At 44.0% G+C, this 27838-nt stretch overlaps 1 protein-coding gene and 1 non-coding gene across 2 annotated transcripts in view; both read right to left on the bottom strand.

The window, feature by feature from the left end:
* Positions 1–27838, bottom strand: part of dlgap4b (discs, large (Drosophila) homolog-associated protein 4b) — a 71543-nt gene continuing 43705 nt past the window's right edge. The window contains exons 6-11 of the mRNA XM_045691438.2: positions 9790–10232; positions 8911–9005; positions 7126–7640; positions 5333–5424; positions 2914–3078; positions 1–1687 (exon numbers count right to left, since the gene is read on the bottom strand). Coding sequence (XP_045547394.1) covers positions 1448–1687; positions 2914–3078; positions 5333–5424; positions 7126–7640; positions 8911–9005; positions 9790–10232 — 1550 coding nt within the window. The 3' untranslated portion in view covers positions 1–1447. The remainder of the gene's footprint in view (positions 1688–2913; positions 3079–5332; positions 5425–7125; positions 7641–8910; positions 9006–9789; positions 10233–27838) is intronic.
* On the bottom strand, positions 13461–13517 carry LOC123725764 (U7 small nuclear RNA). The gene has a single exon (XR_006758278.1). It is a non-coding gene; the product is annotated as a U7 small nuclear RNA (small nuclear RNA).

Raw genomic sequence — 27838 nt, 5'->3', positions numbered from 1 at the left:
TGATGCAACATGATAACGTTGTTAAAAGCATCCTGAAATAACAAGGAAACAATACAAACTCAAGCACATTTTGCCCAGTGGGACAGTTCTCAATGGTGGTCCTGTCTAACCCCTCTATGTGCAAGTTTTCCACAAAACCTGAATTATATTCAATTGATCTGATATACCTACACCATGGTTGTATTCATTAGGGAACAACGTAGCGAAACATTTTGCAATGGAAAATTAAATGAGTGTTTCCACCAGGTTTCAGTCTGTTTTTTCCCCTGTTCACAGACCAATGGAGACACATGCGAGTGCAAAGTGCGGCCATTGTCATAGGACTGTGGACATTGGCTGATGAATACATCCTCAGACCAAAAATGGCAGAAAACAATATCATCTCAATGGAAAAGTAGGATCTTCAAACGTTATTCCAGTAAATACTGATGTGTGAGTGTAGTTTGAGTCAGTTATAAAGTACCGATTGTTTTTTCATATATATCTTTAAAAAGGTTGGACAAAAACATACATTATGTTTTCAATAGATCTCACTTATATAAAGTTGTGATATTTGACATTAAATACCCCAATCCTCTATTTCCTAATTCAGTTTTCAGTGCCCTGCTCTCTGAAACTGCTCACGTATCTAGAACTGCAGGCAAGGGCTCATACAAAACAGATAAAAACAATGAAAACAAAAAGCACCAGGAAGACATAGATAGCTGTGGGTCTAATGCGCGCGTGTGTGTGTGTGTGTGTGTGTGTGTGTGTGTGTGTGTGTGTGTGTGTGTGTGTGTGTGTGCACTCCTCTGAATAAGTGTGTGTACGTTTGACCACATGGTGGTGTTGTGCAAACTATAGGTTGGCCAAGGCAAGGGAGAGGGAGGGGCATTGGAAAGCACAAACGCTTACTCTGTCCGCATATTAGATCTCTTATAGCCAAGTTACAGGTACATCTAAAATAGTCTTGATATAGTTTCTTTAGGAGATAATAATAATACCATCATCGATAACAATTTTTTCATAATTTGCGTAATACTCAAGAGTTTTGTGTGTATGTACTGGTATGTAGGCTGTGTGCGACGTTTTAAATGTATGCTGTTCTTGTCTATTAATGTTCTGTATTATGTCGTGTTTCATGTTTTGTGTGGACCCCAGGAAGAGTAGCTGCTGCTTTCGCAAGAGCTAATGGAGATCCTAATAAAAATAACCCCCAAAAAGTTATAAAAATAGTAAGAAAGGCTGTGGTTTAGGTTTTTCCATTGCAGCCTCGTGAGAGGAGACAAGCCTTCCCCATATAGTCTACAGCCCAAAAGTTCTCTCTCTCTCTTTGTTTCTCACTCCATCTACTGTAGACTGGCGGCCACTAAGACCAGCCTACCCTGTGTGTGGTGAGAAGACCCCAACCATCCCTCTCTCCCTCCGCCATCATCCCTTCCTCCATCCCAGTTTCTCTCTCTCTCTCTCAGAGGCGAGTCTGGGCCTCAGGGACATAGATCTCGATGCTGTCGGCGCTCTCCGTGGCCGAGTTCTGTCGGACCGAGGCGGCCCTCTTGGCAGCCAGTAGGCGCTTGCGGGCCTCCGTCCGTTGCTTCTCCGCCGAAGAGGTGGACGAGGCTGAGTCGGCGCTCTTCTCGCGGCCCAGCACCGGCCTCGCCTTACCGGGCTTCTTTGGCACTGGAGGAGGAGGCTCTTTCTTGTCCTCCTGGTGGTGGTGGTCCACAATGGACGGAGTCAACCACAAGGGGGCAGAAAAGACATGGGAAAGAGAGACACGGGAGAGAGAAGGGGTTGGGAGGGGGGGTGGGGGGGTGGAGGGGTGAGAGATGAGAGAGTGAGAGGATGCAAGGCGTTGTTGCTGTTGGAAGAAAACCTTGTAACTCCATTAAAAGCAGTAACTCCCCACTTTTAATATTTTATGACTTTAGGACCAAGAAAAAGTATTCAAAATAGCTTCTGATTAATAGCTTTCATGAATGTATGTTCATACATGGTTTCAGTTTGTTTCAGTTTTGGAGATACAAGGTTTTATTCTGAAAGCAACGAAACAACGGAGGGTAATGCAGAGGTTGCAAAAAAGAGCATTGTGAGTTTCATTTGATAAACGTAGATCTTTGACAGGGACATTTGATTATGGTGAAGCTTTCTACAATAAAATGTACAAGGTGGCTAACTTGACACTGAGCCAATTATATGGACAACACAGATAAAAATATGTTGAATACAGGAGATTGAAGGTGACACTTTGTCAGAGTAGACACTGAACGAATACCTGTGTGAATCATATGACAAGGACATTAAATGATCACACTCTATTTGGCCGTACGCCATAAAAGTGTCACAATATTAATATAACTTAACAAGACATAACACATATTGATGCTGTTATGACGTACAGTTCAAATGAAGTGTATCCCATTCGATGAAACACACTGAATTTAATGCAATGTCACTGCAGAAGTAGTGAAACGGCGCTGCAAGAACTCAAAGCAAAACGTACTATTTCCACTACAGTCAATCCAGCAGCCATCAAACTAACTAACCGCTCCCTACACACGTGCGTGCACACACACATCCAAGATAAAGCGAAAGCCAGGCCGCATTCCATGACGTGATGTAACCTTTGCCATGCAAGTTCGACTTCAGACCGGAGCATTTATTTTACCGCGACATGCATGCTCAAAGGAGGGGCTTAAAAGTGCAGAAACAGTCCAAAACAAACTGCCCTCTTTGAGATTGAACACCATGCATGTGTAAAGGGAGGTGGCTTCTCTCTAGCCCCCTTTACATTGGGCTGGGAAGCCCCTTTAAGTGTTCCCCTCACACAGGGAGGGGGAGAAGAGAGAGGGGAGATGGGGAGGGAGGAGAGAGGCCAGTTTCGGCGGCTTTCCTACCCCAGTCTGGGCACTGGGCAGCAGGGGTGGGAAGTACCTTCCGCTCGGGGGGCGAGTGGGCCACGGCAGGGGACTGCCAGTCGCTGGACTTGAGTTGGTAGAGCTCGTCGAATTTGAGGCTGATGTCCTCGATGGAGAGCTGCAGCAGGTCCCAGAAGCCCGCCAGGTCCTGGGCTGTGGGCCGCGGGTTGGCGTTCACATTCTGGAGGGAGGGAGAAAAAAAAGAAGAGAAATGGGGGAGTAGGTGGGAGAGGGGGAGAGAGAGAGAGAGAAATAGTGAAAAAGAGAGCGAATGTTAGAGGGGGAGAGGGAAATGGTGAGGGAGAAAACAAGAGTGGGATAAAGAAGAGATTTGAAATTCATTGAGTCTTGCTTTGTCCACTTTTGATACTAGAGGGAGCTGTCCTACAACACAATGTCAGTGAAGACCTCTGTCCCACTGAATAGATCAGCGTTTCCCAAACTTGGTCCTGGGGACCCCAAGGGGTGCAAGTTTTGTTTTTTGCCCTAGCGCTACACGGGTGATTCAAATGATCAACTCGTCGCCAAGCTTTGATTATTTGAATCAGCTTTGTAGTGTTAGGGCAGAAAACGAAATGTGCACCCCTTGGGGTCCCTGGGAACGAGTTTGTGTAAATCATTCTGTCGGGATTGTGTAGATGTTGTTTGTCCTTGCACTCAAGTGTGCTACTGTATTGTCATTTGATATATGCCTCTGTAAAAACCTACGCTGCTGTCTTGGGGCAGGTCTTCCTTGAAAAAATATATTTTTCCCCTGCTTGATAAAGTATAAGAAGTCAAATGAAATAAAAAGCACAACAAGTCCCTTAATGCAAGGTAGAATGACCACTTTACATAAGGAGTATACTGACTGTATAGTGACTTGGGTGGCACTCTGTTTTGCCTTGCAAGCTAAGTCTGTCAGAGCTGACGGACGGCTTGACGGTCACACTTCGACTTGTTTTCTTCACCTGACCCACTTGTTCTGTGACTAATGCGCTTCCAGACTATTCTTTGTTATGGTTGGGTCTCCCTGGTTAAGGTTGGGTCTTGTGTGGCTCAGTTGGTAGAGCCTGGCGGTTGTGGGTTCAATTCCCACAGGGGACCAGTATGAAAAATGTATGCACTCACTACTGTAAGTCACTCTGGATTTAAAAAAATGCTTGTGTTTCCTGCCATCTGCGCAACTGGACTTGGTTTTCAAACCCAATCCAGAGCCTTTTGGCTCGACGCGCTGGTATGTTTATTTTATCATGCTAATTGTGCTTTCAGGATCGTCAGATAGGGGGACCATTCTCGTTCTGTGGGATTTAAACAACACAACTAAATATGGTAGAACTAACTGTTCCCAGCTGAAAATTGTTATGTATTGAGAGAAATGATCTGGTTTCTGAATAACATTTCTCCTTCAAAAGGGACATGTTGTGTAATGATAGGGGGAAACAATTCCAATAGGTAATTGTCCAATAAATACAAAATATTTGGTCTTTATTTGTAGGATAGAAGTTGTATTGGATGTCAGACCATTTCTTCTGAATATAGATGCCTTTTGATAGAATTATATCAGCAAAGTACAGCATAGCCCAAAGGTTCAATACACAACCATTAATGCAAAACACGAGTTCAACAATACGGTGGCATTAAAACGGACTCACATTACAACCGACTCATTGAACACAATCAGAACCCCTTTCTACAATGCTACGCACACTGAACTTTACGACCGCATGATCATTATTCATAAAAACGGTGTTAACATCCATGGATTCTTGGTCCTCTGTCTGAATAACTGCACGTCTAGTTCTCATTTGAGAGAACGTAAAACATTCCGTCAATGATGACACTGAATTCCCCTGAGAATAGGCTACAAGAGGACGCAACCAACAGAATGCAGTCGTTTGCCGAACGTCAGTCTTATCCTACTGATTGGGGCTGTCGTCGTCTGAGTCCGCTGTACTGAGATCAGTGGAATGATGGGATACAGAGAGACATGTCCACTTTTTAAGGGAGCTTAACCACTCAGGTCGGGGGAAAAGCCCGATCAATCAATTTTCCATTGACCTTACTGCCTGTTAGCATTCAGCTTGTCACTTAGCTAAATGCTAATCTCTCAGTCGCATTTCATGTGGCATGTGTTTGCCTAATGATGTGATGTGTGTATGATCAGATGTGGAATTTCTTTTTTTTGGTGCTTTTTTGTAATGTCTGGTTATTTGATGTGTGTGTAGAGTATGGAATAGTATTGTTTTGTCTGGTAGTGTGGTGATATTGTTTTGTCTGGTGATGTTTTTGTAGGGTAGTGTTGTTTTGTCTGGTTATGTGATGTTGTTGTGGTGGTGGCATAACAAACATTGTTTGGTCTAGTAATTTGATGTTGTTGTCATGGGGTAGTATTGTTTTGTCTGTTTATGTGATGTGTGTATGGGTCAGTTGGAATATGCAGAGGTGATACTTACCAAGTTTTGTTCACACAGCCCTCTGAACTGCTCAAATTTCTTGGTCATGAGGAGCTGAGCACTGCCCACGGCACTGCGGACCTTCCCCAACACTGCAGATAACAAAGACACACACACAGATTGACTCAGACAGACAGACAGACAGACAGACAGACAGACAGACAGACAGACAGACAGACAGACAGACAGACAGACAGACAGACAGACAGACAGACAGACAGACAGACAGACAGACAGACAGACAGACAAGACAGACAGACAAGACAGACAATACAGACAGACCAGACACACACACACACACACTTTGCTGTGCATTTGGAATACAACGGTAATCAATGGAGCGCCTTGAATGTCTATTGTTTCACTCAGGAATGAAACCCTAAACTAGGCTAATGGTAATAAACTCTTCCCATAGCTACTCATGTGTATCAGGTCTTACTGTACATCCATTTCCGTACTGTCTCAAAAACAACAAGACAGTGTTCTGCCATGTACTGAGTAAATACTTAGAACACTACCATCTTGAGAGCGATGTGGTTGCCTACACACTTCCCCCTATCTGTACAACTACATTGAAAGCTAGCACACGAGGGAATCTGTGAAAAGGATTTGTCATACAGGGAGAAACAAGATGATTTGCGAGGGAGAACAACCTGTTTTAACAGGAACATTACATTATAACAGCAAAACATGCCAACAACGTTCCCAAAATGAAACCAAACTAAGGTTGGGTGTCTAGTCTAGAGATGGATGTTAAAGGCCATGTCAAAATGACCATGTCAGAATGACTCCATAAGGGGGGCAACACGAGAGGATCACAATGTAATGGACAGTGTTATCCTCCATAGATACTTGAGTCTTCTTCATCCAGTCTTTATGGTATGGTTTTGCTGCTGCATCAGAAGTAGAACAAACATCTGCATGGGTGAAATCTGACCACTGGATGATGAGGTTATGGCATTCAGAACAGGGACCAGCGGAACCAGGTATTTCTATGGTCCTGCAGTAATCCGATTCGATGTCGACTCGATCTTGCCAACAGTGAGAGAAATGCACATGTGAGCACGCATACACTGTGCACGCACAGATACACACATGCGTGACCTTGGCTTTTTCTTGGTTTGGTCAAGATCTTCTGATATAGCGTGTGTGCTTGACTGAGATGTTGTGTCAGGACTGTGCAGTGTGTGTGTGTGTGTGTGTGTGTGTGTGTGTGTGTGTGTGTGTGTGTGTGTGTGTGTGTGTGTGTGTGTGTGTCAGGCCTACTCTCTCTTGTGTGCTGTGTCAGCCTGATGTTGAGGCGTTAATATTATCTGGGTCTGTAATCCGGTCCAGAGTAGATTAGTGTAATTCTGGGATAACAGGTCTGTCTGTGTGTTAACCCCAGGTATTACTGCCTCATCCACTGCAGTGTGTGTGTGTGTGTGTTTGTGTGTGAATCCTGTGGTTGAACCCTACTTCCAGGCTTTGAACCTTTGGATCAGGTCAGTTCAGGTCGAACTACTTTGTAGATCAGTCCATCCGCATGATGTGGATGTTAGTGGGGGCTCGTTCCAAAAGAATAGGCTACATTATGTCATCTCAGAAAAACTTTGCATAGAGTTGAGTTACGGAGAGGTTTGTCCCGGAGCATAGTCTGTTGTCAGGACATGACCTACTTTCTGATAGGTTCAGGATCATTATGTCTGCACAGGAGCAAACATTTTCAAATGAAAGCGGTCAATGATAGTTGTAACTAGGGTAGGCAATTGTTTGTATATGTCCGGCAAGAATAAAACGATTAGTTGTCTTACCCTCCTCTGAGAGCTGGTTGTCTTTGGTCTCTTGCTCCATCTGCTGGCACCAGCCTTCCATGCGGCCCGTCTCCGCCTGCAGCAGCTTGAGGAACCAGTGGCCATCCCGCCGGCAGGCAGGGCCTGGAGGGGGCACCGCGTTAGGGTTCCCGCTGCCGCTATTTCCGTTCCCGCTCTCCAGCCAGGGGTCCGGAGGGGGCAGGGATGAGGGGTCCAGGGCCGGGTCCATGCTCTCGGAGAAGGAGTCGGAGGAGTCGGACCGTGTGGTGGAGCGGTTGAGGATCTGTCGAAGCGGAGGTGGCGACGTACTGGTGTCAACGGTGGGATTTGATCCGTTGCCCTTGCTGACCTGGCCGCTGCACGGGGGCGAGGCCATGGATTGGCAGGCGCTGTTGACCATGCTCTTCTTCTCGGCGGCGGGCTTGGCGTGGGAGTTGGCGTGCGAGTTGATGGGAAGGTCCTGTGTGTCAGAGTCTGTCTCCTGCTTGGAGGCCATGCTACTGGAGCGACTGTGCCTGAAAAAAAACACACATAACAGTGAGAAAATAGAAAGTGGTCAACGCTCCATCAATATCAATGGCAAAACAGACAATGCATCTCTAATAATGTTATTCTGTCAAACCAACCCCAACTGCAACTGAGCCAACCATCCATAACAAAGACTTGTAGCCTTTTCCTGCTACAAAACAAACCAAGGAACGCCAGCCACTACATCCTCTACTGATCAATACAGGTATAAAAACAGAAGATGGATATCGATCACAGTGTAGCGTTGCCTTCTCGACATGATGCGGTGGTGCACTCAGCTTGGAGGCAGTAGACAGGAGACACAGAACATAGCCTAAACCATAGAGATGGATAGAGAGCATACCACACAGTTGACAACGTTAAAAATGGTGAAAGCCCTCCATTGCATTGCGCACGCCATCGCAGGTCTTTTGTGGCAAGTTCGATCTCTATCTATCTCTATGACTCATCAGTTGTTCGGGTAAAGGCTTGGCTGGGGAATGGTCTGTTAGCGCAAACCCTGGCCTTTGTCTGACCTTGGCTACAATGCTACCCCCCAATTGAAGTGATAGAACAGCAAACGCCAAACAGGGGAATAGACGTTCACCTGTGGAAATACTATGGATGCTTGGCAGTCTGAATATCCATGGTTAAGAATAGGATAATAATAATAGATGGGGGAGGGAGGTAAAATACATACTTTAATTGTTGGTATGGGGTGCCAATAAATAGCATTGATGTTTTAATTAGAAATAGGACTAGGAGGTGGTGTTTTGAAAATGAGTATGTTATCGGTGGACATTCCGGTATAGAAGCTCTTTGTTTAGGCTCTGTTCTGTCTAAGATATCCACTGATAAAGGCCACATTCAGATGTATTCAAATAGTGAGATAATTCTGACAACTGGTATTTGCAAAACAGCATGAAAACTAGGAGGGAGGTCAAAGAGAGGGAACAAAGGGGAGTGAAGCCGAGTGTGGCATGCAAAGACTTCCTGGCATTCAAAATATTGCGAAGCTATGTAAACTACATGACAAGTACTACGCTACAGAACTACAGAATGACTTTCAAATGTCGCATGCGTCATTGTAAAATAGCTTATGTAAATATTGTATGCTCTTGGCAACATAGCAGGCGTGTTACTGTTTTCTCACATTATGTATATTTTCTCAGTGTCTACATCAAAATGGCCCCTCAGAAATGAATATATTTAGGCAACATTTTATTGTGTGGAGGAGAAATGAACGGGAGTCACAAACGGGACAGGAAGTGCACTTACCAGCCGTCGTCCGCCTGGATTCCGATTGACTGGAATCTGGCCAATGGCGGTGGCGGTGTCTCCTCTCGCTGGACTTCCTCCTGAATGCAGTCAACCTAACAACCAATCAAAAAACAGTCTTCAATACAAAGCATTTGTCACCTGGAAAAGGTTGATTCCGGTAGAAAATTTGTGGTGCTCCAGGTCATATTTTTTGCAGTCGATCAGCACGCCTCAGAAGATTGCTACTATATATCATGTTTATGTGGTTCCTGAGACAGTAAACACTTCTGCAGGCATTGTGAGATCTGACCATTTGCATCGTGCAAAAAAAGAACCAGCTGCCTCATTCTAGAGACAGTCTGAAAAAAAATCTATATTAAATAATTAAGTGAAAGCATAATGTTTGCCTCAGGCAAGGATGGGGAGAACTCTTTTGAGTTGTTCATTTTCCAGATGGCACTTTTTCAAAATTCTAATTCAGCAAGCCCCATATGAGCTGTAAGCATAAGAAAAATACATGTTTAATTAGTGCAGTTCACTGTTTGGTTATTCTTTAAAATGATCAATGGTTAGGTTAAACAGCCTCCAGTAGCCCAATGGTTGCACGCCAGTCCAGTGCTGGACCTAAGCCATACTGCCAAACTTGTACCACAGACACACTTACTCTTGCTTTTTACCTCAAACACTAAAAAACATACTGTGATATTACTGAATCTAATGAAACGTTAATGACTCCACTGTAACACAACTGACTATACAGTAACACCGCTGACAATACCATAATGTCACTGACAGTACCGTAACGTCACAGACAGGACCGTAACGTCACTTATATTACCGTAATGTCACTGACTATACCATATCGTCATTGACTAAACTGTAACGACGCGCTCCAACCTGTATCCCTATGGAGGAGAGCTTTCTCCGGGGCACGATGTCCACTCGTGGCTCCTCTGTTGTCAGGCTCCCTCTGTTGGTGCCTGACCTCAGGGGTTCATGCTGGGAGTCATTGGTGTCAGTCCCGGTGGTGGCGTGGTGGACAGTGGTGGCGAGGGGTTCCCGGTGGGTGGCGACGGGCATGGGGATAGGCCGAGGGACACCCCGAGCCAGGCTGTTGGCGCGCATGCTGTCGAGGCTGTCGGAGGAATTGCTGTGTGCCTGGCTAGACTGGCTGGTGATGGTCTCGCTGCGGCGGTCACGCTCAGACTGGTGATCCAGGTAGGTGTCCTGGGCCGACTCAGTGCTGCTCTGCACCGTCACAGAGATGTAGGGCTTGGAGGTGGTGCGGGGCGGCACGGGCGGGGGCGCCGGCTTCTTACAGGTGGTGATGCATGTGGAGACTGGAGGGGAGGGAGAGAGAGAGAGAGTTTTGAGTTTTAACAAGTCTTTATTGTTCAACAATGATATACTGTAAAGCTTTGAGGGTTCCGAGAGAGCAATTCCTATGAAGTGGCGTCAGCATGAATTTTGAAGACCGCTCTACTTTGTCTGTTCATTGCATACCAACAAAACTGATGTCAGGGAAAATGTCACCACCTTTAATATAAGATACCTTTATCTCAAGCAGAAATAAACAAACCAAATGCACAGGAATCTTTTAAAGCGGAGAATTACATTTACTGGCACACTGAACATACAGTACATACCGTGCACATAATGTTCTACAGGTGGTTAGCATGAGTCACATGCGTCAAAGTCCAAATTGTGAATCAGTCAATCAAATAATGAATGCAATTGCATGTGAACAGGAAGTACAGATCACCACCGGCTGATTGCTGAGTGGAGTCTATGGAGCTCTCACATAGTTCGATAAATAAGACAATTGATTCAAGTAATTCCAGCCCAGAACCCCGAGCCCGAAGAACATGATCCCAATCCCACGCTTCAGGTGATGTGACTGACTGAGGACGGATGCACCGAGAGAGAGAGAGAGAGAGAGAGAGAGAGCAATTCCTGGTAATGGAGGACCAGTACCTGAGAAGCAGCTCCAATGGAGTGACTGACCATTCAGAGAAGCAGGTGTGGTGTGCTGTTGAATAGCGCCGATCCTGTTTTTTCAGACTGTCTTTGTTTCTCCTTGGCTGTCCCATCGATGCCTCCTCCACTGAACCTACAATGCCTTTTCAACTCAAACTGCCTCAACTTCATCCCAAGTCAACTGAGGCTTTCAATCTTCGTCATTTAAATGTTTTGCTTGTTGTTATACCTTTAATGCGCTTTTGAGATTATTTGAAAAGCGCTATACAAGTATTTGTTTGGAAAATTATTAACTATTATTATATATGTAACTCAAGTATGCCTAGAAGGCTCAGTCGGTTACGTTTGTAATTGTGTTTTGGCATTTATTTAAGAGGACCTCAATGAAAATATGTTTTCAAACTTTTTTGTGTCATCCTCGATTAATTTAAATGCATTATCCACATGTCTGGTTGTATTGTGTTTTAAATGATCAAATAAATCTAGCTATGGCAGAGTAACCACCCTGCTACACTACAGCCATCAGCCATTGAGGGAGTGATTCCTTTGATATCATTGAAAGCTGCTATACTGCCTGCGTTGCGTTGAGTCCAATGGCAGTGTCCAAGCTCAAGAATCGTCGAGGTTCAATTCTCGATGGCTGACGCACGTTCATTCTATCTTGTGAATTGAAATAACGAGAAATAAAGTTGATTTTGGTTGGTTTCAGGTGTAGCAGATAGAGCGTCAAATTGACACGATGCTGATTGGGACGCAACGCGACACGTGTAACGTAGCTGAAGTGTAAGTGAAGGGCTGTGGGGATGAAGTAAAGAAAGAGAAAAAGAAAAAGTGAGAGAGATGAGAAACACTCCCAGCTGAATAGAAGGAGGGTTTTGTGTGCAATCTGTTCTGCTGCATCAGCATTTAACTGCGAAGGCCAATTCTACTCACTCCCCTCTTTGTCAACAGAATCTTGACATACAGTACAGTACATGAGGGAGATATTAAGGATGATACTCAGCAATAATAGAATAACTAAAGGAACTCACCACTGTTGGATCACCAAATATTATTATTTTTAAAATGGTTACATATCATTTAGCAGACACTCTTATCCAGAGCAATTAGGGTAAAATGCCTTGCTCAAGGGTACATTGATAGATTTTCACCTTGGCAGCTTTGGGATTCAAACCAGTGACTTTTTGGTTACTGACCCAACACTCTTAACCTCTAGGCTACCTGACACAGTTCCTATTGTGTATTTTCATTATAGGAACTCCATTCCCACCCACGGCTTACCTCAGGGCACACTAATGCGTTTCTAACAACATTTAATAGTGACTTATGGTAAAAAAATATCTAACTTGCTCAGTCATGATAACTAAGCTCGGTGACCCACAATTGGAGCCATTAGGCTGTGTGTCGACAAGGATACTACCTTTGGATTGGGACACAGCCATAGTCTGGTTCAGTACATAAAGCACACATTCATGGCTTGTGAGACGAAAGAAATTCATTATCAGTGAAGTGCTTTCACTCATCACTGTAGCCCACGTGTTGGACTATAAGTAGGCTACATTAAACCACTTACTGATGCAGACTAGCTCAACACATTATCAAAGCTTATTGTGAAATAGAAATTTGTGACAGGCACACGATAAAGTCCACTTTTCCATGTGCATTAAACGATTTTCATCACAACGCATTTTATGTGTATTATACCATTTTCTTTCTTCATAATGCATTCGTGTACATTACACGAATTCCAATTTGATGTGGCTAACATTAGCTAGGCTAGCTAGGTTGCTAAAGTTAGCTAGGCTAGGGGTTAGGGTTAGTCAACATGCTAGCTAAGTAGTTAAATGGTTAGGTTTAGAAGTTAGGTTAAAGGGTTAAGGTTAGGGTTAAGGGATGGGTTAGCTAACACGCTAAGTAGTTGCAAAGTAGATAAAAAGTAATAAGTAGTAAAGTAGTAAAGTAGCGAAAAAACTAAAGTTATCCGTGATGAGATTCGAACACAACCTTTGGGTTGTTAGACGTTTGCATTATACACCTACACATCCTTCCTGACCAACTCCCTCCTATCATTTCTGTCTTAAGTAACCTACTGTCTTTATCTGTGATTGAAATGTACTGTATACAAGATCATGTACTGCACATGAAAACATTTCCAATAAGCAATAAGTGTCTATTTCACAATGGACTAGCTACATACACATAACACAATGCCAGTCCAGCACTGCAGTCACCCTCTTATCTCTACACTCGCCTCATAGTGTATGAGTATAGAACAATGGTTACTCTGTTGCAGAGACTTGACTCGCTAAGTGAGAACATGGAGATAAAATGGCCTCCCTCTATGTAATGCATTCATTGATGAAGATCACACATTTAGTCAAATTTCAGTAGGATGTCCACATGAAGAAATACTATAGTATACTATAATATAAATACTATAGTATTTACTGCAGTGTTGTTGCAGACTGTAATATACTGCAATATTTACTGTAGGGGGGTTGCAGACGGTAGTATTTACTGTAGTGTTTTGGGGTAAATTACTGCACTATTTACTGTAGTGTTTTCGTTTTAATTATCTTTGATATAGAAGTGTGGGCTTTCTCCTTGAAGAAACCTACTGGACAAATTCTTAAAGAGCACATGTTCCACAACTTGTAGGTAGGTAGGACTGGGGTCTAAATGGATATTTCAGAGCTTCTGGCTCCTGAATGGCACAGTGGTCTAAGTGGTGCAGCATCTCAGTGAAAGAGGTGTCACTACAGTCCCTGGTTCGAATCCAGGCTGTGTCACATCCAGCCATGATTGGGAGTCCCATAGGGCGGCGCACAATTGGCCGGGGTAGGCCGTCATTGTAAATAAGAATTTGTTCTTAACTGACTTGCCTAATTAAATAAAGGTTACATAAAAATATTATATCTTATTTTACCAGGTAAGTTGACTGAGAACACAATCTCATTTACAGCAACAACCTGGAGAATATTTACAGGGGAGAGGAATGAGCCAATTGGAAGCTGGGAATGATTAGGCGGCCATGATGGTATGAGGGCCAGATTGGGAATTCAGACCGGTCACCAGGGTTACCACCCTTACGATAAGTGCCATGGGATCTTTAGTGACAACAGAGAGTCAGGTCCCCCATTTAACTTCCCATCCAAAAGACTGCACACAGGGATGCTTTTATTTATTTTTTTACCAGAGGAAAGAGTGCCTCCTACTGGCCCTCCAATACCACTTTCCACAGCATCTGGCCTCCAATCCAGGACCAACCCTGCTTAGCTTCAGAGGCAAGCCAGCAGGAGGATGCAGGGTGGTATGCTGCTGGCTAACTTTTAGGAAACACAATATATGGTCTATACGTGGCATGTAAGTTTCTCACTTATGGGTGGCACAAATTGGGATTTGGGGGAGGGGAATGGGAAGGGTATATGTAAATTCAATACTGTAGTATTACTATAGTTAAAAAAACTGTAGTGTTTTTGGGGACATTACTGTAATATTAATTAGGGTATTCTACAGTATACTAGACAATTTTATACTAAGTACTATACATCGTCGAGGAATACTGCAGAGTGGAGTATATTATTCTACAGTATACTACAGAATTCTATAGTAAGTACTGTAGTATTCTATAGTAAACTGTAGTATTTTTTCTTGTGGGTGTGTTCAGTATAATTTTTCAGTCCTTGATAGACAGGGGTCAGGGGTGAAACCAATCCAAAATGGCGCAGTCAAAACTATACACGAACTTATAGTGATAATGACATTGTCACTGAGCCCTATTCTGTGTTGACTGTAACCAAAGGAGCTGTCACTGCTGTTGCCTTTTGATCACACCGTCTTCCTTATGGTCCTATAAAATCTAGTGAAATATGAGTGTGATGAGTATTTCACAAAAAGGCAGTGGTTGCTATGTGAAACTTTATTTGACACCATTTATAGACTTAGAGACAAAGTATCTTAATTTGAGCCAAAATGCTACAACAGGAAAATAATTCTGCAACAAGAGCAAATGTGAATTATGTGGATTATAATATATGGACATTTTTGTAGGGGTTATTACATTTTTTTGTAAAATAAAATCTACTTCAGAAGCCTTTTTTCAGAAACCTTTTTAAACCTTGAATACACTACAAGTTTTCCTGCAACAATGTGATCAAATTAAGATCCTACATTTGTTAATAAAAAAGGGGCAAGCAGGATCCTGTTCCATAGGATGCTAATTTTAGGCTAGCATCATGCTACAGATGACTCTGTGGTGGATCTATTTTGAGTGTTTGAAAATTAGCGTAGCTGCCTTTGATAGAGGACATTTCTTTCACAAAAATGCCAATGTTTACTGTAGCCCAAAAAATGGCTTTCACATAACTCTGCTTCCTTGTTTTCCACTCCTTATGGAGCTTAAGGCAGGGTGGGAGGGGATATGCAGCAGGCCTATGGAGTAGAATTAGTAGGGACATTGGCTTAGTAATAGCCAGGGGGAGCTAGCTAGATAGCATTTTTGGGGCTTGGGGTTGGCTTGGGGTGTACCAGAAGAAAAAAAAAGTGTACCACTGCGTGTGCTTACGTCACCACCCCACAAGACTGTGGATTTTGTTTGAGGACACTTTTCTTTCCAATAAGAATTCCTTAGGTGTGTCCTAAGATGGATATAGTCATGTGTCATTTTTATATGACTTGTGGACAATCGAATGACCATATTTGAATAATATTTGAAAGTGGAGATGAATTTAGCCTGGTATAATTCTGGATATAAATATATATATATACTGCTCAAAAAAATAAAGGGAACACTTAAACAACACATCCTAGATCTGAATGAAAGAAATCATCTTATTAAATACTTTTCTCTTTACATAGTTGAATGTGCTGACAACAAAATCACACAAAAATAATCAATGGAAATCCAATTTATCAACCCAGGGAGGTCTGGATTTGGAGTCACACTCAAAATTAAAGTGGAAAACCACACTACAGGCTGATCCAACTTTGATGTAATGTCCTTAAAACAAGTCAAAATGAGACTCAGTAGTGTGTGTGGCCTCCACGTGCCTGTATGACCTCCCTACAATGCCTGGGCATGCTCCTGATGAGGTAGCGGATGGTCTCCTGAGGGATCTCCTCACAGACCTGGACTAAAGCATCCGCCAACTCCTGGACAGTCTGTGGTGCAACGTGGCGTTGGTGGATGGCGCGAGACATGATGTCCCAGATGTGCTCAATTGGATTCAGGTCTGGGGAACGGGCGGGCCAGTCCATAGCATCAATGCCTTACTCTTGCAGGAACTGCTGACACACTCCAGCCACATGAGGTCTAGCATTGTCTTGCATTAGGAGGAACCCAGGGCCAACCGCACCAGCAAATGGTCTCACAAGGGGTCTGAGGATCTCATCTCGGTACCTAATGGCAGTCAGGCTACCTCTGGCGAGCACATGGAGGGCTAAGCGGCCCCCCAAAGAAATGCCACCCCACACCATGACTGTCCCACCGCCAAACCGGTCATGCTGGAGGATGTTGCAGGCAGCAGAACGTTCTCCACGGCGTCTCCAGACTCTGTCACGTCTGTCACGTGCTCAGTGTGAACCTGCTTTCATCTGTGAAGAGCACAGGGCGCCAGTGGCGAATTTGCCAATCTTGGTGTTCTCTGGCAAATGCCAAACGTCCTGCACGGTGTTGGGCTGTAAGCACAACCCCCACCTGTGGACGTCGGGCCCTCATACCACCCTCATGGAGTCTGTTTCTGACCGTTTGAGCAGACACATGCACATTTGTGGCCTGCTGGAGGTCATTTTGCAGGGCTCTGGCAGTGCTCCTCCTTGCACAAAGGCGGAGGTAGCGGTCCTGCTGCTGGGTTGTTGCCCTCCTACGACCTCCTCCACGTCCCCTGATGTACTGGCCTGTCTCCTGGTAGCGCCTCCATGCTCTGGACACTACGCTGACAGACACAGCAAACCTTCTTGCCACAGCTCGCATTGATGTGCCATCCTGGATGAGCGACATTACCTGAGCCACTTGTGTGGGTTGTAGACTCCGTCTCATGCTACCACTAGAGTGAAAGCACTGCCAGCATTCAAAAGTGACCAAAACATCAGCCAGGAAGCATAGGAACTGAGAAGTGGTCTGTGGTCCCCACCTGCAGAACCACTCCTTTATTGGGGGTGTCTTGCTAATTGCCTATAATTTCCACCTGTTGTCTATTCCATTTACTCAACAGCATGTGACATTTATTGTCAATCAGTGTTGCTTCCTAAGTGGACAGTTTGATTTCACAGAACTGTGATTGACTTGGAGTTACATTGTGTTGTTTAAGTGTTCCCTTTATTTTTTTGAGCAGTGTATATATTTTTTTTACACCCTTTTCTCCCCAATAGGTAGTGACAGTCCCATCACTGCAACTCCAGTACGGACTCGTGAGAGGCGAAGGTAGAGAGCCATGTCTCCTCCGAAACATGACCCTGCCAAGCCCCACTGCTTCTTGACACACTGCTCACTTAACCCGGAAGCCAGCTGCACCAATGTGTCAGAGGAAACACCGTCCAACTGGTGACCGTGTCAGCGTGTATGTGCCTGGCCTGCCACAGGAGTCGCTAGACCGCAATGGGACAAGGACATTCTAGCCGGCCAAACCCTTCCCTAACCCAGACGACGCTGGGCCAATTGTGCGTCGCCTCATGGGTCTATCAGTCGCGGCCGGCTGTGACAAAGCCCGGGCTCGAACCCGGATTTGTAGTGACACCTTAGACCGCTGCGCCACTCGGGAGGCCCTAGCCTGGTGTAATTCTACCTACCCAGATATGTTTATTATTCACCTACGTGAGTTGAATTTCCTAAATGACAAGCAGTTATAGTTAAAGGCTAGCTGTACCTTAAACAACAAGCACCAAGCATGACACATACAATATAGGCCAATTCCATGGCACATCACATTTTGGACATCTAGGCAAAACTGGAGCCAACCATCCTAAATCAAAAATACCATGACCTTCTTCTAGCACATTTCCTGAGGCAATTCCCCAAAATGTTTTACCCTTGGCCTAAAGGAAATGTGTACGACTATGACAGCTCTTTTCAAAACAGCTCAAACTTGGTACGAGGCTGGTCTTTCCATCGAGATGTACAGTATTTCAAACCCTAATATTGTTATGTTAGTAAGATCTCCCTATGACTGTACAGCTCAGCTACTCTATGGGCGCCAGCTTTTTAAAAACCCTCGCAGCAGCTTTTAAAAACCCTAGCAGCAGCATAAATATGCGAGGGAAGTCGGAAACAAACACTGCAAACAAAAGATCTGTTGTGTGGCTTGATCCACAGACAGCCTTGGCCTCAATGTGTGTCGCGACCTCACCTAATTAACGTTGCACGGTATACCAAAGCTTTTTCGATACTAGTACATGAAAAACGGTTCCGTACTAGATAAAAAAAAAAAAAAGAACTTTCGGTACTTCTGTCAAATGTGTCTCACATCGTCTAGTGATTGAGGATCAAGTCTCTCTATCACCACAGCTGATGTCCCCTTATTCTGCGTGAGCACCGTGCCTGCTCCACTTTTAGCCAGCACTGGGAGTCTGGGCTGCATCAGGTTAGCTCCCCACCACAGGAGGTTGGTGGCACCTTCATTGGTAATGGCTGGAGCAGAATATGTGGAAAGGTATCAACAACAAACACATGGTTTCCATGAGTTTGATGCCATTCCATTCGCCCCGTTCCAGCCATTATTATGAGCCGTCCTCCCCTCATCACCCTCCACCGCAGTCCCCACTCTTGCTGCAAAGAAGTTAACCTACTTGAATAATGTAACACGGCATGTAGAAAAGTTGAAACTGTTAATTACTGTTCGCAAAACAAAATGTCCATTACAGGCTAGAAGAATTTACAATGCAAGAAGATACATGTAGCTTCCATCTTAGTAGGCTAACTTTCCTTGTTAGCTTACTGCTAAAGCTAACATCAATTCACTACCCTAGTACCTTGTTTGTGATAATATGCAAACCATAACGTAAAATATTGCTGATTTGAAAGCGGATTGTCACCAAAAACGTTATTAATTCACTTTGTGTCCTCCGTCTCATGTCTCTCCCAATCAAGATCATGTTCACTAGATCCTTGAACTGTCTGTGTGTAAATGATGTCATGGGTCTTAAAGAAACAGCACACACTTTTATAAAAGAAGAGATTTCTTCTTCTATGCAAATGTTGTTGATCAGTGCAATAAAATAAGTCCCAAATGCATGTACACGCCTATTTAATATGCATTCACCTGTATTGTGTGAATAGGCCTAGGCTACATCTTGATTTACCCAGTTTATCAATAGACTAGATATTTACCATTCAAATAAATAATTACAATTATGTGGTTATGTAGTTAAATCTATGTTTTTTACAAAAGTCAAATGTATTATTTGATTGTATAATTGATTCATTAATGCATACATTCAACAATCAAACATGTCAAATGTAATGATATTGAACTCAAAAGATCTGTACGGATCAAGTGCCATTCAGGACCTTGGCTAATACGCCATTTTTTTGTTGTTGCCATGGTCTCGTTGTGGTATCAAGTACCGCGATGGTATCGAGTATCTTGATAGTAAACCCGGTATCGAAGTCCAAATTCTGCTATCGTGACACTACACCTAATGATACGCTCACATGAACTCACTCGCGTCTCGCTGTAAAGCGCCAAGCTAGTGTTTGCGCTGCCTCTCGTCGCTGCGTCAAAGTACAGGCTAGCTCTAGGTTACAGTAGAATGGTTGAGCTGGAACTACTAAAGCTTGTCTCTAGGTGAAACGACAGGCTGCAGCACTGAGAAACTGTACGCCCTCGTGTCACTCCAAAACCACAGACAATTCATGAATAGCCTCAGTGTAAAGAACTGCAAACTTTCAAAGTCTTCTCACTGTAAATATAAGGAACATCGCTCAGAGTATCCAGAGCAAAAAAAATTACCCTGTAATAGGATAGAAGTAAACACTCTTATGGAATGCTTAACATTTTTGCTGACATTTTTAGAGCAAGAGGGGGCCTTCACTTGGAATGCAACAACAATACACAGAACGTTTAAAATACATAGGTTTCACATTGACACGAACATACCAGCATGACGGGTTGAGCCCTGAATGACGGATGCTCTTCGGGAATGCTCTGGCTTTCACCAATCCATCTCTATTAGCAACAATAACACTGTACTCAGTTGCTTCTCTCTCTCTCCTCATACACTACAAGTTGCCTCACCTCGCATATCTAGTTCAAATGGTGCCGTCACATTCTTTCCCACAACAGTAGAGCTTTTAGAACTGTATAACAACTGCAAATAGCTTGTGTAAGGACGAGTATAAGTACACATTTCCAATGTTGTCATCCATCTCTTCATTGACATAACCACCGATACCATAATCAGTAACTACCGTGGTCGGGCCCCAGGGAAAGAGTTTTCTAAAGAGAGACAGGAAAGCAACACATGCTGTTAAAGATGTACTGCCATATCGACCGCTGTGAGTTGTTGATTCCTGTGTTATGTATGGGTCTGTCGGTCACACTTAATATTGCAAAGACCCTATACCAGAGTAAATATCTGGGTAATACATTACAATCTATGTAATTACCCTGTAATAGGATAGAAGTAAACACTCTTATGGAATGCTTACCATTTTTGCCGACGGTTTTAGAAAATGTATTTAAACAGGTTAGCACTGTGTACAGTAACGGCTTGTAAGTAAGATTATATGCCATAAATTATGTAAGACTAGGCCTATATGAGAACATATTCCCTCATAGCTACCCAGGAAGACATAAGACTTTTGTGAATTAGGCAATGTGTTTCCCTGCTGTTTAATGCTATACCTGTATCCCCGAGCTTTTGACAGACATCCATGCCAGGGGAAGATAGTGCTGAAGGGGGACTAGTGACCACTGCCTGTCTGCCAACTCTAACAACAAAGACGTCGACAGGGCTGAAGGGGCTTGTTGTCGCAATGGCAGCTATGTGACATGCTGGCTCCACTCCCGATTCCAGTCTGAATGTTTGTGTGCATGTGTGAGAAGCATTTTGGATACTTGCCCTGCCCTATGGGGCTCCAAGTGGCATATTATTCTTGCATAATTACAAACAGTCTGCCAAGAATTTATCCTTGTGTGAAACCCCCCCCCCCCCAAAAAGTCGCTTTTCTTACAAAAAAACCCTAACAGATGGAAAATCATAAATGACCTCCTCTTCTCAAATTACACAGAGATTATTCATGTTGGTTTACATGGTTATTGAGGTTGTGGGTTATGGGTTTTCCTATCACCTACATCAGGCTAGCTCTGTGACAAAGAGATGGAGAGGGAGGAAGAGAGGAAACATCTCGAGAAGGAAAAAAAGGGTGCATCTCAATAGTTTAAAGTAGCTTCCGTTAGGTGTCTTCTTTAGGTCATTTGCACAGGACATTAAAAAAATTGACAGGCGAAAGCAATTCCCTGGAAGGCATCCTCCCCTGCGTCTTCAGATCAGTCAAGATGAAGGAAAGGAGACAAGGAGAGGAAGCCACCTGAGACTTTTGAGATGCACCCAATTAAATGTGAAATGTGTGATCTCCTACCAACACGGGAAGAGAGTGCAGCTGTCTCCAGAGTACATTTCCCTCCCAATTTCTGGCTATTATGCATAAATCACTCACACACACAACATAAGACAGCCCAATGTGTGATGACTGCGATGACGCAACTAATCTTTCCAACAGTTACGTACATAATGTTGACGCTGACAAAGCTTGCTTTCAGAATCCATCTGCAAAGCAGTTTAAAGCTTTGCAAACAGTCAATCTAAATACTGTTCCAGCTTAATGGCACTTATTGAATGAAGCTCAGGCTGTACGGGTTTGTTGGCTGCCACCACCAAACTGAAATCCTATTAAATAGGAGTAGCTGTTCTGACTTAACCAGAAGGACTAAAACAAAAACAACACTGGAAACCTAGAGCTTTGTTCAAAATGTTTCTCTGAGTGGAATGTGTGTGGACAATGGTCCGGTCTTCTCCTGCCATCTGTATTAAAGGTCAAGCTATCAACTTGCGGGACTCTAGTTCACCATGAGTTATTGGAAGTGTAAAAAATAATATATCATGGACAGATGCAAACTAAGCAGGATAGTTGTCATGACAAGTCATTCCATCCTACTGGGCACATACTGGTTGAATCAACCCTGTTTCAACTCCGGAGTGGCACAGCGGTCTAAGGCACTGTATCTCAGTGCTTGAGGTGTCACTACAGACACCCTGGTTCAAATCCAGGCTGTATTACAACCAGCTGTGATTGGGAGTCCCATAAGGCAGCGCACAATTGGCCCAGCGTCATCCGGTGTAGGCCGTCATTGTAAATAAGAATTTGTGCTTAACTGACTTGCCTAGTTAAAAATAAATAAATAATAATAATATAAAAATTCTACGTAAATTGTCAATGTATTGTGATGTGGAAAAAAAGTCATCAACCAGTACTGTTTTCATCTAATTTCAATCAGTGTTGTCAACATTGAAATGAAGGTAAAACTTCAACTTAAATACATTCACTTAACCTGACTAGCAGGTTGTAACATCAATATAATTTCAACATAATCATTAGAACTGTTTATACGTTGAAATTGTGTTGAAAAGTCCACATAGAAATGCAATTCTTTTTTTATCGAATAATCAATATACTGTATCTAAGTCCATTCAATCTGTCTCGCGAGGTGGTTTGAGTAAAATTATTATTATTAGATTTTTTTCAGGAGAATTGACATTGAAATGACTAAAACTAAATCATAACGATAATGATAATAGACTTAAATGTATAGTCTCTTTACTCTGTCCAGCTTGCTAACAGTCATCGAAATGAAAGCTAGAAAGTCAGGGAAAAGGAAATATAAGGAAATATGACAGCAAGGAAATAGAACCAATTTTAAGTGTGGCCCTCTGGACCTATGTCAATTTGGTCATATGTGAATTTTGTTCTTAACTATTCTCCTTCTCCGCTCTCTCAGCAACAGTTTTCTCCCAGTGGTTGCCAAGTGGCCCAATGCCATACCAGCTGACCTGTGTGGGTAGTTTAATCTAATACCAGCCATGAGATGCTGGCAAATTCAACTGTTCCCCCATTGCTCTTACAACTCTCCTTGACTGCCCAAAATATCATCCCATACAGCCATCTGCCTGGACAGTAAGCTTCCAACACAAAAAGACACTCGCACAATTAGGGTACTCCTCAACCCCAGAGTCACTCCGTTGAAACGTTCAGCATAACTTCACGCTATTGTATACATGCCACACTGAGACAGAGGTTCCTAACATAGGAGGAAATTGGTTTGGAGGTCAGATGAGCATGGTCACTCAAATGATTGGTTGGTGAGCAAAGCCAGCAACAGGCTGGAAGAAAACCTCAAAAACAAGGACTGGGGTAGCAGCAGGCGTATTTCAATGTTAAATAGTAAAAGGAGTTAAGAGCAAGGAAAGTACGGTCGAATCTCATCTGCTCTTAAAACGTTGGGAATTGTTAAAGATGGTCATACCATGTATCATTTCTATATTTGATTTGGAATTTTAGGAGCCCTTTATGTATCAATCATTTTTATTTTTTATTATTTGATAAAAAATATTGAATTTGGGCTTTACTACTATAGCCCATAGAAACACATTCATAAATGGCAAAATAGACAGTCAAGTGTCTGTCCTATATCTAGGAGATAAAAGAAAGCTCAGCAAATATATTTTCCCCTTATTTCTGTTGCCATAAAACTCCATACTTCCATTAATTTGTATGGGTTACCTTCAGATGAGTTCGGTAGAGCAAAACGGAGAACATCATCGTGTTCATGAGAGTCTCATCTTTCCACAGAGTGGTTATATTTGTAGGCCAAACTGTTTGGAAACGACAGACGTTTTCGCGAGGAGACCGATTTTCAGGATGTCTCATGGTCTGACAAACACCGCTGTAGCTCGGCCACCTTCCACCGCAGTTGCGGAAGGCCGACATAGGTGGCTGTGGTGGATTGAGACGCAGCCCATGCAAAACCCCCCAGATATCTCTAGCTTAAATTGATAGATTTTGATTAGGATCACAATGTTACTTAGATTGACGCACGGGTGTGTCAATACACTTTTAAGGATTTTAAACAATGTCTAGCCTATGTTCTACTCTAAAAAACGGGAGTTTCCGTACAGAAGAGTGGTTCATGTATACATTGCTTGCCCTCACTTACTCTCCCACTCATCCCATGGCTAACACAGAACCACACCCAGACTATTATCGTGGGGGGCACTTGTCCTCCCATGGGCACACAAATGGTTATAACATTTTCATAATAACAGCACTCCTAATTTCAGCTGTAGAGCACTCTAGTATGATATACTTGGTGGTGTGGGGGTCCTTAATAATTGATCAAGTGGTGGGTGGGTCCATGAGATAATCCCATAGTGTCCCACTGTTCCGGAGGGATACCGACACAAGCCCAGAAGCAATAAAAGCACTTGGGGGACGGGACGGGGGGACGGGGGCAGCAGTCGTTATGGCCCTCAGGCATCAGATCTGTAACTAAGGATGGATGGAGGGAGAACAGTATTGTTGGGTGAAGGAGCTGCGTCAACGTGTGAAAGAAAGGGAGTTGTAAACCGCTTTAGGTGGTTTATTGCTTTTGTGCTGATAGTCCTCTATGGCGTCAACGATACTAAACAAAACAAAAACGTCTCATGGCACACAATTCCCACTGTCAGTTTTACTCAGTCTTACCTTGTGGCTTAACTCCTACAGTCCCACTGTCAGTTTTACTCAGTCTTACCTTGTGGCTTAACTCCTACAGTCCCACTGTCAGTTTTACTCAGTCTTACCTTGTGGCTTAACTCCTACAGTCCCACTGTCAGTTTTACTCAGTCTTACCTTGTGGCTTAACTCCTACAGTCCCACTGTCAGTTTTACTCAGTCTTACCTTGTGGCTTAACTCCTACAGTCCCACGTGACACCGGCACATTTTTGACTTATTTTGGTTGTACCATTGGACTTGTCTATTTCTTCTGCATCCACTGATATCAACCATTGGTCTGTGTGATTAACAGGGGCTGAGCTAGAGTGATGTATGTGAGACAAGGGCAGATCCCCGAAGAGGCGATTCTTCTCACAAAAAAAGTCTATAAAGTTCAAATGGGTTTCACAAAAAACTATTATGACCCATCTATGAAAAGCTGAGACTCTCACGAATACGTACATTTAATGTATTGCTCTATGATGCTCACAAGCCACTCGAGAGTAGTTAGTAGCTTCATTCCATAGTAGAGGACTCCTGATCTCTCCAGGAGTGATAAGTATGATTTGTGTCTCTGTTGTCTAGTACTGTCTTTTTGCTAGCTAGGGCCATCTACTTTAAGTGTTGCCTGTCTTCCCAGTAGCCTACTTGGTGTGTGAACTGCCGACTGCTCATAACTTGCAGATGATTGTTGATACATCAGCCAGGATCAAGGGGAAGGGCAATTTGTGACATGTTTTGGTAATCAGTGGCTGTATTGGAGGGGGAGTTGTTTCTCCTCTCCTAAGCTATCAGCAATTAGTACAGAGAGGTGTACTCTTCACCTCTGCTAGGCAATTAGCAATTAGTGTTAGTACTTCAGTCTCCCCTGGTTTCTTAGAGGTGGATATGTCAGTGGCGGTCTCAACGACAAAACTAAGACCATCACCGGGAACAAAGATGGTTCTGTCGAGTTGTTCGAGGAAGGAAAGAAGGCACCACTCTCACTTGAGTACCTTACCTAGTTATTTTCAGATGCTCTCATTTTGCTCTTTTGTAGCTTTGGCAACTGTTTTCTATACCTCACCCTTTCCCAATCCCCTCCAACTCACAAGACCGGCAATACGCTTGACCTCATCTTTACTAGAGGCTGTTTTCCTACTAATCTCACTGCAAACCCCATCCAGGTCTCTGATCACTACTTTGTTAACCTTTTCTGTCTCCCTTTCCTCCAGCCCCTACCCAGATGGTCATGATCTGTCAATCGTTCTCTCGCTCTCTCCTCTTCTATCCTATCATCTCTCCCTTCTGCTAAATCCTTCTCCCTCCTGCCTCTTTGACCCTACTCTCCTCTTTTATCCTATCATCTCTCCCTTCTGCTAAATCCTTCTCCCTCCTGCCTCTTTGACCCTACTCTCCTCCCTTTCTGTATCCTATGACTCTCACTGTCCCCTTTCCTGCTGGTCGGCTCGGCTATCTCCTCTTGCTCTGTGGCTGAGTGACTCATTACGAGCTTACAGAACAGGGCTGTGGGCAGCTGAGCAAAAATGGAGAACTAAACTTCTGGAGGACCTATCATACTTTACTCCCTCTTTATCTTCTCTTCCACTGTATCAGCTGCTAAAGCCACTTTCTATCACTCTAAAGTTTAAGCTTCGGCCTCTAACCCTAGGAAACTCTTTTCCACCTTCTCCTCACACTCTGCAGATGATTTTGTCAACCACTTTGTAAAAGGTTGATGACATCTGCTCCTCATTCACTCAGCCTATTGAGACCACTGGTCCCACTTACACAGAACTAGCCTACATGTTGATCGCTCTCTCCAGATGAAATCTTGCGAGGTATGGCCACCCAACAATCTACCAGCTCAACCCCATCCCCTCCTTTCTCAAGACCATCTCTGGAGACCTTCTCACTTCCCTCATCAACTCATCCCGGGGCGGCAGGTAGCCTAGTGGTTAGTGCGTTGGGCCAGTAACCGAAAGGTTGCTAGATCTAATCCCTGAGCTGACAAGGTAAAAATCTGTAATTCTGCTCCTGAACAAGGCAGGTAGCCTAGGAACAGTGGGTTGTCATTGTAAATAAGAATTTGTTCTTAACTAACTTGCCTCTTTAAATAAAAATCCCTGACCATTGGCTGCATCCCCTCTGACATCAAAATGCCATGAGTCGCTCCCCGACTCATCTGATGTCAAACTACAGACCTGTATATCTTTATTTTCTTTTCAAAACACCTGAGCGTCCTGTTTCTGATCAACTCTCTCGTTATATCTCAGAACGATCTTGACCCTGACTGGTCACTCAACCAAGACTGCTCTGTCAGAGGCTCTCCGCACTGCAAAAGCTGACTCTCTCCTCTGTTCTCATCCTCCTAGATCTAGCCACTGTCTTCGACACCATGAACCATGAGATCCTCCTTTCCACCCTCTCAGGGCTGGGCGTCTCAGGCTCTGCACACTCTTGGATTGCATCCTACCTGGCAGGCCGCTGCTACAAGGTGACATGGAGGAGCTTTCTGCACCACGTATTCTCACTACTGCTGTCACCCAGGGTTTGGTTTTAGGCCCTTTTCTCTCTATACAGTCACTCGGCTCTCATGTCCTCACATGGTCTCTCCTGTCATTGCTATGTGGATGACACTCAACTACTCCCCCCCCCCCCCCTCCCTTCTGACACGCATCTCTGCGTGCCTGGCAAATGTCGGCTCAACCTCGCCAAGACGGAGCTGCACTTCCTCCGGGGGAAGGCCTGCCCGCTCAAACCTCCATCACAGTTGACAACTCCACAGTTTCACCCAGCAAATATTCTTGGTGTGACCCTGGACAACACCTTCCTGTTCTCTGCAAACATCAAAGCAGTGACTCGTTCATGCTATACAACATCTGTAGAGTATGACCCTACCTCACACAGGAAGCAGCGCGTCCTAATCCAGGCACTTATCTCCTGTCTGGACTACTGCAACTCGCTGTTGGCTGGGCTCCCTGCTTGTGCCATCAAACCCCTGCAACTTATACAGAACGCTGATGCCTGGTTTTTAACATTCCCATGTCACCCTGCTCCTCTGCATATTCCACTGGCTTCCAGTTGAAGCTCGCATACACTACAAGACCATAGCGCTTGCCTGTGGAGCAGCGAGAACTGCCCCTTCCTACCTTCAGGCTATGCTCAAACGCTACACCCCAAGCACTGAGTTCTGCCACCTCTGGTCTCTTGGCCCTCCCACACCTACGGGAGGGCAGGTCCCA

Source organism: Salmo salar, chromosome 12 (assembly GCF_965601325.2).
Source record: "Salmo salar chromosome 12, fSalSal1, whole genome shotgun sequence".
Classification (NCBI taxonomy): Eukaryota; Metazoa; Chordata; class Actinopteri; order Salmoniformes; family Salmonidae; genus Salmo; species Salmo salar.
The sequence above is the reverse complement of the archived record's forward strand: the minus strand, read 5'-3'. Positions and strand labels throughout refer to the sequence as shown.